The sequence below is a fragment of the Palaemon carinicauda genome, chromosome 21, assembly GCF_036898095.1.
Source record: "Palaemon carinicauda isolate YSFRI2023 chromosome 21, ASM3689809v2, whole genome shotgun sequence".
Classification (NCBI taxonomy): domain Eukaryota; kingdom Metazoa; phylum Arthropoda; class Malacostraca; order Decapoda; family Palaemonidae; genus Palaemon; species Palaemon carinicauda.
In genome coordinates this window covers 115580643-115593142 of record NC_090745.1, presented here as the reverse complement: position 1 = coordinate 115593142, position 12500 = coordinate 115580643, and the positions used below count along the sequence as shown (strand labels likewise).

The following is a 12500-nucleotide window of genomic DNA, read 5'->3' as shown; positions in this document are numbered from 1 at the left end:
CCTTCCCTTGAATCCCCTTCAACCCCACACCTCTTCCCCACAGTCCTCCCGTCCTTCCCCACACTTCCTCCCCCAATCCCTCTTCTATTTCCCCTTTTGTTTGGTCAAAATTCATTGCTTGATTGAATGATGAGATTCTTAATTGTTTATATTATGGAAATGACGAGAGATTAGACAAACTTTTCTATCTGAAATTTCAGTTGTTTTCAAAACTGTCTGTATTTTGTATTTAGGTAAAGATATTTGATGATAGAATATTTTGAAATATATTTAAGCAGTTAGCTTATAAGTTACCTCTGGGTGAATGGGAGTCCGGTTAGTTAATGGGCGAATCAACCTAAGATAGTTACAATGCTTATAAAAAACAGGTTACCACAAAAAAAAAGAAAAAAAAACTGCTTTTCTTAACATACCATTCGTTTCCTTAAGTACATGAAAATTACATTCCAATTTGAACTTCAGTTATGTAAAACCCGAGAGCTTTAGGTTAATTAATTTTCTATTGCACAAAAGGAAATTCTACCTTTTTTCCCAGAACTTTTTGTGATCGATTTACAAATCTTCCAAAGTTTTTCCAATTTTTTTTTCATAGTCACGTGCTTCATATACCTGTATACATAGTCTATATAGGTGAACTATATTGAGTTCGATAAATGGTCCTCTTTATGTTTTACAGTAAAAGTCTCTCTTTGAATAGCGAAGAGGGAAAGTTACTCGTGAAGGGGGAGGGAGAGGAAGGAAAGGAGGTGGGTGGGGGAGAGTACAGTTAGGGGGTTTCGTTGCAGCCATTTCAGTGGACACACTTAGCGTCATGAAGTTAGATTTCCAGAAAAGACGTTACATTTCTTAAGGTTGTCAATTAACAGAAAAAAAGAAGAAAAAACAACAGACGAATGGCTCAATATAATTTGATTTACCAACATAAGAATATTAGATTTTTTAATGTAGATATATATATATATATATATATATATATATATATATATATATATATATATATATATATATATATATATATATATACATATATTTATATATATACATATTTATATTATATATATATATATATATATTTATTTATATATATATATATATATATATATATATATATATATATATATATATATATTTATATATTCATATATATATATGTATATATATATATTTATATACATAAATATTTATATATATATATATATATATATATATATATTCATATATATATATATATATATTCATATATACTGTATATATATATATATATATATATATATATATATATATATATATATATATATATATATATATATATATATATATATATATATTTACATTTCGTTCACCTAGTCATAATTCATAAGAAAGCATACCAACCCCATTCCCTCCTCCCTGCAGACCATTAGACACTACACTTTCTTCGCAGAAATTTCCCTTTCCTTAATTCACTACCTATTTCACTTACATTTTTTTCCTTCCCTTACTCAAAGGATACTGCTTTCTGAGCTAACAATTCCTTATGGCAATGATATATCCTCGTTTCAATAATCATTAAAGTCAAGCTACTCCTTTTCTGTATATGGTTCCTTACATAATTTTTTGTATTCATGGCAAGAGTGAGATGTTACAGTGAGTGTATGAGTGCAAGTAGTAGTAGTGTATACGTTTGTGAGGGACCGTACTCTCATACCATGTTCTAGGGGAAACCTATGTGCAAAAACATTCTTTGAATTTTACCTTAATGGTGGTGAGGAACAGAAGTTAGAATGATTTCAGAAATATGCCAATTTATATTGAGAGAGAGAGAGAGAGAGAGAGAGAGAGAGAGAGAGAGAGAGAGAGAGAGAGAGAGAGAGACATAGGAAAAAGAAGGCAAGTCGGTGATCTGTAGAGATGTGGCATCAGTGGTGGAATCTGTTTAAAACCAAGTGACCTCCCCTGTCGGTCATTTATCGCTGTGTTGAGTATAGTCCCCCTGACAGTAAGGGCTGATTCACACCTGACACTCACGCTCACGCCCAAGTCACGGTCAAGCTCTCACTTAGCTCATTTTACTGGTGTGTTCACATATGCCGCTCAAGTTCTCCTGAGCTCAGTTTGTTTTGTGTTGGCATTGGTGAACCATGTGTGATTTTTCGGCTCTAGAATTAGCGGGTATAGCCATAGCGCTGGATGAGGAAGAGGGAGAGAGGAAAAGGAGATGATTTTGGGTGCATTCTATGCTAGTGAAGAGTGAAGGAGAATATAACACTTTGTATCCCCATTTTGTGGATGACGAAGAAAAACTCTATAATTATTTCCGCATGCCAAAAGGGACATTCGAGTATATTTTGTCCAAAATTGGATCAGATATAATGAAGGAAGACACCTCTCGCTAAAGTTTGAGCACGTTCAAAATATCTTTAGCTTTGATCGTGAGACTGACTGTGACCGTGACTGGAGTTGAGCGAAAATGATTGACTGGATGGTTTGAATACTCTGCCTGTTTATCATTAAAGAATGTTTGAGCGCGATCAATTGCGTGCACGTGAGTGTTAGTGTAAGTGTCAGGTGTGAATCAGCCCTAAAGTGCTTGTTGACTGGGTGCCCTGATCTTAAAAATGATATGGACCTCATTCTATTCAATGCTCGATGTAGAGGTTCTCAGAGGGAATGGTAATTATGGGAGCATTAATGTCTTGCTATTTGTAGCAAAAGCTGATAATTTATTTCAAATTTTATTTCCTTACCTATATCAAGTATGTTTTATTCAGGGTAATGATTTATTTCCAGTATTCTTGTTTTAATGAATGTGATCTTAATCTGAAAGGCTTAGAACCTTGATCTAATTAGCCATTCCGGAGTCAATAATCCTAGTGATATGACGCACAGAAAACTTTAATCAATTGTTCCAGAAAATGCATTTTTTTGTAGATTCATTGATTATATATTTTTCCATAGGTAAGGGTTCCCATTTATCCATAATTTCAAAATTTGTTCTCATTCATCTCTTTGATGGCAGCAACAAAAATTCTCTACAAACAATCGTTATTTCTATGTTCTTTTATGAGAAATTTCTTCATTGAGCAGAATAATTTTTTTGAAGATTCAATACTTTCTCCATATCTAATTCATTCAATAAAGCTCTGACTCCATTAATTAATCACTTAGTGTCTGGTTTACATTTTTCGTTGACTTCAATTCACGTTTTTTTTTTTTTTTTTTTTTTTTTCATTCAGCTTGTCCTTTCTTTGCTATCCTTACAGCTTCTGAAAATAAAATAAAAATCTAGGCGAATGGAAGTTATTGTTTTATAACTGCCTACATAATGTTTCCTCAAGTACGAACAGACATTAACTGTTTATTTTCAGCTTTGCTTTCTTTAAAATAGGTCATAAAAATTACACTAAAGCAAAATACAGAAATGCCGCTCGTTGTAATTCTAAACCCCAGAAAATTGGTTTCCTCAGAAGGGTAAACTTAGCTGTTGACCACGTACTGATTTCTGTCGCCCCTCCCCTCCCCCCCCCCCTCCCCCTCCCCCACCCAAACAGTCTTTCTCGCTTTCACTCTCTATCTAGAAGGAAGAAAAGGGTGCCACTGGAATGGATGACTTGGATATCAAAGCTGTGATCACAAAAGTTCACTATTTGGCAAAAAAAAAAAAAAAAAAAAACTATAAATAATCAGAACATCTCAAACTAAGCAGACATTGCAGAGAGAGAGAGACGGGGTTCTATGTAACCTATATAATATCAATTTTCATATGTTAGTTTTTAATGTTACGAATTTTTTTTAATTTATCCTATAGCAAGCACAGTGGGAGAGAGTAGGGAGATCGAGAATAATTAGATAAAGGGGAGGGAAGGGGAAAATCACCATAGTTTGTATGGTATTAAAATTTTCAGAAGTACCAAAATTGGTTACATATAGTGCATACCAAAGGCCTGCTCTTTAAGAAACAAAATCAGTTTTAAGATCAGTATTACTAAGCTTAATTGAAGTTCCGAAAATAGAAATATGAAACTTTTGATACTGTGTGTTTTTTCTGTCATATTTTTAATCTTTAGCAAATATTCCATATAATTTACATATTCAAGTCAAGGCACGATTTCCATGTAATTTTATGGGTAAATCTGCCATTCGAATAAAGAAGGATTTGAGTACTGTGCTTTATAAAGGCACATTGACTTTTATGGTGAAACTTTTCATAGGCTAACTAACATACTGTATGCCAAGCATATGTTCACAAGCACATTCTCTCTCTCTCTCTCTCTCTCTCTCTCTCTCTCTCTCTCTCTCTCTCTCTCTCTCTCTCTCTCTCTCACACACATATATTACAGTATATTATATATTATATATACGCGTATATATATACATACACACACATATATATATATATATATATATATATGCACATATATGTATGTACTTATATATATATATATATACTTATATATATATATACATATATATATATACATATATATATATATATACATACATATACATCCTTACGCACAATGGTCATTAATACTGATTTTTGTGATATACAGTATATATATATATATATATATATATATATATATATATATATATATATATATATATATGTATATGTATATGTATATGTATATATATATATATATATATATATATATATATATACATATACATCCTTACGCACAATGATCATTAAAACTTAATTTTGTGATATACAGTATATATGCCACTTCACATATTATCTTTATATTTTTGGCTTTTCTTTAACATAAAATCTTATCATTTTCCCATTGCGGAATATTGCATTCTCTGCGACATGCCAGGCGCACTGTGAACAATATTCAAAGGTTCTTTGTAGGTTCCATAGCTTAGGCATCCTTTCGACCTTTCACTTAAAATCTGTCGTAGATTTTATTAAAAGAAATATATAGAAAAGATAATTAATTTCTATTTTGATATATATTGCATATTCATATTTTGTTATTTTGGTTTATAATATCTAATGCTATTGTTTTAAAGATTCTTGTTCTCGTTATAAATCCTTGTTATGTAATCATACTTTTAGTTGCTCCCATTTTGCCTATTAATTTTTTATGCTTTTTCTTAATTATGCACAGGAACATTGTGCATAATACTTCGTAAATCCATTTTAGACTACATTTGTAGAAGCAAATACATTCTTAGCAAAACAATATTTTTCATAAGTTTGGAATAATGAATTCAAGCACTTCGACTTAATATTTTTCTTTTATTTTAAACATACCGTGCGTGGCATAACTATCTTTTACAATATAATTGGGAAATAAGCAGGTCTATCATAACCCAGCCAAAATCGAAAAAAAATATATGATAAAATTCACTCATAAGCTTTTATCATATTAAGGTTGACGTTGCAATGAAATTAATCAGGTCATCGAAAGATTCATCTTCCAATGCTCTCTTTATTACATAGTTATAAATGATATTCTTTGATTCTTGAGTGAAGTAGATATCCTCTTCAGGGTTCAAAGGATTGGTTCAGGATATGTACAGTTGCATGTTTATTCAGCTTTGGAGGTTCGAGGAAGGATTTTTCTAGTTGGTTGGAGCTCCATTGACAACTTTCCTGTGTAAGAAAAAAAACTTTCTTTGAGTATAAATAAAGGCTAGTTGAGATCAGTGGATAAATTCCCTTCGAACTTAAAGTTCTGTACACTTCGATAAATATTTTGGGTATTTAAAGATGAAAAAAAAAAAAATTAAATGCTTCCATTAGTCATGAAGGAAGAAACTCTACATTGTTAATAATTGGAGACGAGACATCCTTGTCCATAAAGTAAATAAAAGGGACTGTAGTATTGAGGGTTATTTGTTTTTTGTAGCTTTCTATTATTCCTTTTACAATTATTACGTCATATGTTCAAACTTCATTTCATGAAATGAGAAAGTCAAATCTTTGATGATACCTACTTGAGACATTTGTAGACATCAGGAGCATCAACAAGCAGACACACGGTGGATTCACCCACGATGAGAGAAGCCGAGTCTTTTGCGTCGTCTGCATCAAAAAGATATTTTATAAATGCTTATCTAGAGGTATATGAATAGGTAATCAGGTAGATAAATAAATAGATTATCGGGTAGATAAATAAATAGATTATCAGGTAGATATATAAATAGATAATCAGGTAGATAAATAAATAGATAATCAGGTAGATAAATAAATAAATTATCAGGTAGATAAATAAATAGGTAATCAGGTAGATAAATAAATAGGTAATCAGGTAGATAAATAAATAGATTATCAGGTAGATAAATAAATAGATTATCAGGTAGATAAATAAATAGATAATCAGGTAGATAAATACATTGGAGATGCAGTTAATAAGGAACTAAAAGTGCCATTGTAAAATTTCCAAACCTTCGAAGCTTATGGAAATGATTAATAGCAAGAATTTTGTTTTTGGTTATATGAAAATGCTGGGATTTATTTGACTAGTTTTCTCTTTTCTGGCAGGGTTTGTTGGACCCCTTAAATTCAAGAGCTTGCATTTATGATGGATTTTTTTTTCCTATTTTATTCAGGTTAACGTAAATCCTGTTGAAACAAAAACTTTCACTAAACTGGAAATAGATCTATTTTTATTGGGGGATGGGAGAGACATGTTGAGGCTTCTTAAACAAATGTTGCAAAACCAACTAGGATTCTTTGCGACTAGTGTTTTTTTTATATCAGATCGAAAAAACATATCCTGTAAATTTCCCCCTTTTTCTAGACTTTTAAATCCACTTTTGATCTGAACTGATCATTAAAGTTGCTCTGATGATATTCTTCTCGTGAAGACAACGGTTTTATTAGCCTATTGGAAACTTCCCTGTCAGGCAATCTATTGGAAGGGGGTTCGAAACTCGCTCAAGCTCGATAGGTAGTAGTACTGTTGTGTGCCGAGTCACTATCCTTGTTATCCTATAAGTCATAAGCAGCCATCACCAGATCCAGCTTGAAGGATAGGAGGGCTTAGGAGCTGAACATATGTATATATGGCCTTTCTCTTGGACATTGTCCTGCCCGTTTCCTCTGCCATTCATGGCGACCTTTGTAACTGTTTCACTGTTGTCCTCCTTACCTTCTGCAGTAGCAGCGGGAATAATGGAAGCGACTTCAGGGGCGACAGGAGCCTCGTCGGCCCTCTTGCCGTAGCGGGAACCACCGACGAATCTCGAGGAACGGATCTTGATTTCCGGCAACTCGGTTTCGGGAGGGGAAGAGCGCCCGTAGCGGTTCGTGTAGAAGCCTGATCGAACTCGGTTGAATAGAGGAAAAGGGAAGAAATTGGTCCAATTGTTACCTTGATAAAATTAAAATTATTTATATCTATTCATCAAATTCATGAGTCAGTATCTAAGATATGTGGTGAGACTTGGGTGAGGGAAAGAGGACTCTGTTATCATTCTATAATGGATAAACGATATTAAAATCAATACACTTTCCTTCAAACGGAGATAGAGATATAGTAAACAACGTTCTTATAGTTGTTGTTATAAGACAACTGAATTGCATTCTTGTTTTTAGTTAGATCATTGGATACTTTATTCGACAAGGCGTATTGTGTGATGTAGTCTTAATTTAAGCTTTAGAGTTGATGGTTGTAACTACCAACACAGGGGAACAGACGCACCGTTTTAATACAATTTGAAAAATCAATTAAATAGATGATGTATATGTGTTTTGTAGCTCGCATGTTTCAAGTCTGTATAAATTCTCACCTGCAACCTGTTTAAGGTCTGCTCTCTTTCCGTATCTCTGGGCGTAGAAGCCTTGGGCAGCTGTCAGGGAAAGAAGGGCACATACGACAGCCACGAGTTGGAGGATAGGGTGGTTCATCTGCAAAGAGAGAAAGAATACCTTGAGAGAGAGAGAGAGAGAGAGAGAGAGAGAGAGAGAGAGAGAGAGAGGGAGAGAGAGAGAAAGAAAAAGAGAGAGGGGCGGGGTTGGAGGGGGGGGTGTACATAGGACTAAAGTCAATCTGTCAAAAATGTGACGTCTAAACGCGGTGTCTATGGTAACCTTCATGTATCATTCTTGTGTTAGTTTATAATTATAAATAACTTTCATTTTAATTTTGTCCAAAAGTGTGCTTATCATCTGTCGCGTTTATGGGACAAGAAAAAAAGAAAAGAGACTGATTAGTATCTTTAGGAAAAAAGGGAAGTATTCTATTAAAATTATTTTGAAATAAAACTGAATACTAGATCATCTTAAGAAAGGAATCCTTAAACATGATCTTACTTTGTTGAAGTGTAGGAGTACGACTGGAAGTATCGAAGGCTGGTTTGTGTGCTCGAGTGGGACTCCAAACACCCTTCGCCCTGTTCTTATATAGCTGGCACTCGGCGCAAACGCCTTCCTCTCTTCTCCCACTCTTTCCCTGGAATCCCCTCCCTCCCCACACCTCTTCCCCACACTTCCTCCCCCAATCCCTCTTCTATTTCCCCTTTTGTTTGGTCAAACTTCATTGCTTGATGGAATGATGAGATTCTTAATCGTTTATTTTATCAAAATGACGAGAGATTAGACGAACTTTTTTTCTGAAATTTCAGTTGTTTTCAAAACTGACTGTATTTTGTATTTGGGTAAAGATATTTGATGATAGAATATTTTGAAATATATTTAGCAGTTACCTTATAAGTTACCTCTGGGTGAATGGGATTCCGGGTTAGTTAATGGGCGAATCAGCCTTAAATAGTTACAATGGTTATAAAAAACAGATTACCAAAAAAAAAAAAAAAAAGAAAAATTCTTTTCTTAACATACCATTCGTTTCCTTAAGTAAATGGAAATTACATTCCAATTTGAACTTCAGTTATGTAAAACCCGAGAGCTTTAGGTTAAGTAATTTTCTATTGCACAAAAGGAAATTCTACCTTTTTTTTCCCCCGGAACCTTTTGTGATCGATTTACAAATCTTCCAAAGTTTTTCCAATGTTTTTTTTCAAAGTCACGCGCTACATATACCTGTATACATAGTTTATATAGGTGAACTATATTGAGTTCGATAAATGGTCTTCTTTATGTTTTACGCTATAGTCCATTTCTTTTAGCGAGTCATATTTGCACTGACTCGCAACGGTGCCCTTTTAGCTCGGAAAAGTTTCCTGGTCGCTGATTGGTTAGAATTATCTTGTCCAACCAATCAGCGATCAGGAAACTTTTCCGAGCTAAAAGGGCACCGCTGCGAGTCGGTGCAAATATGACTCGCTAAAAGAAATGGACTATAAGTCTCTCTTTGAATAGCGAAGAGGGAAAGTTACTCGTGAGGGGGAGGGAGAGGAAGGAAAGGGGGTGGGTGGGGGAGAGTAGGGGGGTTTCGTTGCAGCAATTTCAGTGAACACACTTAGCGTCACGAAGTTAGATTTCCAGAAAAGACGTTACATTTCTTAAGGTTATCAATTAACAGCAGAAAAAAAAAAAAACAGACGAATGGCTCAATACAATTTGATTTACCGACATAAAAATATTAGATTTTTTAATATATATATATATATATATATATATATATATATATATATATATATATATATATATATATATATATATAAATTATATATATATATAAATCATATATATATATATATATATATATAAATTATATATATATATATATATATATATGTATATATATAAATATATATATGTTATATATATATATAAATTATATATATACATATAAATATATATATATATATATGTATATATACAGTATATATATATATATATATATATATATATATATATATATATGTATATATTTACATTTCGTTCACCTAGTCATAATTCATTAGAAAGCATACCAACCCCATTCCCTCCTCCCTGCAGACCATTAGACACTACACTTTCTTCGCAGAACTTTCCCTTTCCTTAATTCACTACCTATTTCACTTACATTTTTTTCCTTCCCCTACCCAAAGGATACTGCTTTCTGAGCTAACAATTCCTTATGGCAATGATATATCCTCGTTTCAATAATCATTAAAGTCAAGCTACTCCTTTTCCATATATAGTTTCTTACATTATTTTTTGTATTCATGGTAAGAGTGAGATGTTACAGTGAGTGTATGAGTGCAAGTAGAAGTAGTGTATACGTTTGTGAGGGACCGTACTCTTATACCATGTTCAGGATAAGGGGAAACCTACGTGCAAAAACATTCTTTGAATTTTACCCCAATGGTGGTGGGGAACAAAAGTTAGAATGATTTAAGAAATATGTCAATTTATATTGAAACAGAGAGAAAGAGAGAGAGAGAGAGAGAGAGAGAGAGAGAGAGAGAGAGAGAGAGAGAGAGAGAGAGAGAGAGAGAGAGAGATGGGAAAAAGAAGGCAAGTCGGTGATCTGTAGAGATGTGGCATCAGTGGTGGAGTCCGTTTAAAACCAAGTGGCCTCCCCTGTCGGTCATTTATCGCTGTGTTGAGTATAGTCCCCTTGACAGTAAAGTACTTGTTGACCGGGTGCCCTAATCTTAAAAATTATATGGACCTCATCCTATTCAATGCTCGATGTAGAGGTTCTCAGAGGGAATAGCAATTATGGGAGCATTAATGTCTTGCTATTTGTAGCAAAAGCTGATAATTTATTTCAAATTTTATTACCTTACCTATATTAAGTATGTTTTATTCAGGGTAATGATTTATTTCCAGTATTCTTGTTTTAATGAATATGATCTTAATCTGAAAGGCTTGAAACCTTGAACTAATTAGCCATTCCGGAGACAATAATCCTAGTAATATGACGCACAGAAAACTTTTAATCAATTGATCCAGAAAATGTTTTCCAGCGAATAGATATTTCCATTCTTTTTTCTCTTCGTTTGTTCAATGTATTTCTTGTAGATTTATTGATTATGTATTTTTCCATAGTTAAGGGTTCTCATTTATCCATAATTCCAAAATTTATTCTCTTTCTTCTCTTTGATGGCAGCAACAAAAATTCTCTGCAAACAATCGTTATTTCTATGTTCTTTTAGGAGAAATTTCTTCGTTGAGCAGAATAATTTTATAAGATTCAATACTTTCTCCATATCTAATTCATTTAATAAAGCCCTGACTCCATTAATTAATCACTATGTGTCTGGTTTACATTTTTCGTTGTCTTCAATTCACGTTTTTTTTTTTTTTTCATTCTGCTTTTCCTTTCTTTGCTATCCTTACAGCTTCTGAAAATATAATAAAAATCTAGGTGAATGGAAGTTATCGTTTTGTAACTCCCTACATAATGTTTCCTCAAGTACGAACAGACGTTAACTGTTTATTTTCAGCTTTGCTTTCTTTAAAATAGGTCATAAAATGACACTAAAGCAAAATACAGAAATGCCGCTCGTTGTAATTCTAAACCCCAGAAAATTGGTTTCCTCAGAAGGGTAAACTTAGCTGTTGACCACGTACTGATTTCTGTCGCCCCACCCTCCCTCCCCCACCCAAACAGTCTTTCTCGCTTTCAGTCTCTATCTAGAAGAAAGAAAAGGGTGCCTCTGGAATGGATGATTCGGATATCAAAGCTGTGATCACAAAAGTTCACTATTTGGCAAAAAAAAAAAAAAAAAAAAAAAATCTATAAATAATTAGAACATCTCAAACTAAGCAGACATTACAGAGAGAGACGGGGTTCTATGTAACCTATACAATATCAATTTTCATATGTTACTTTTTAGAGTTACGAAATTCCTTTTAATTTATCCTATAGCAAGCACAGCGGGAGAGAGTAGGGAGATCGAGAATAATTAGATGAAGGGGAGGGAAAGGGAAAATCACCATAGTTTGTATGGTATTAAAATTTTCACAAGTACCGAAATTGGTCACATATAGTGCATACCAAAGGCCTGCTCTTTAAGAAACACAATCAGTTTTAAGATCAGTATTACTAAGCTTCATTGAAGTTCCGAAAATAGAAATATTAAACTTTTAATACTGTTTTTTTTTTTTTTTGTCTGTCATATTTTTAATTCTTAGCAAATATTCCATATAATTTCCATATTCAAGTCAAAGCAAGATTTCCATGGATATTTATGGGTAAATCTGCCTTTCGAATAAAGCAGGATTTGAGTACTGTGCTTTACAAAGGCACTTAGACTTTTATGGTGAAACTTTTCATAGGCTAACATACGGTATGCCTAGCATATGTTCACAAGCACATCTCTCTCTCTCTCTCTCTCTCACACACACACACACATATATATATTATATATTATATTATATATTATATATTATATATTATATATGTGTATATATATACATACATATATACATACATATATACATATATACATACATATATACATATATATATACATATATATGTATATATATATATATATATGTATATATATATATATATATATATATATATATATATATATATATATATATATATATACATCCTTAAGCACAATGGGCATTAAAACTGAATTTTGTGATATACAGTATATATGCCACTTCCCATATTATCTTTATATTTTTGGCTTTTCTTTAACATAAAATCTTATCATTT

General features: G+C 32.7%; 1 protein-coding gene across 1 annotated transcript; it reads right to left on the bottom strand.

Moving 5' to 3' along the window:
* Nucleotides 1-5553: 5553 nt before the first annotated feature.
* LOC137615084 (uncharacterized) lies at nucleotides 5554-7843 on the bottom strand. The gene is made up of 4 exons (XM_068344715.1): nucleotides 7726-7843; nucleotides 7086-7262; nucleotides 5929-6016; nucleotides 5554-5584 (listed from the first exon to the last, which is right to left on the bottom strand). The coding sequence occupies exons 1-4, from the start codon at nucleotides 7841-7843 to the stop codon at nucleotides 5554-5556; spliced, it is 414 nt and encodes a 137-aa protein (XP_068200816.1).
* Nucleotides 7844-12500: the final 4657 nt, after the last annotated feature.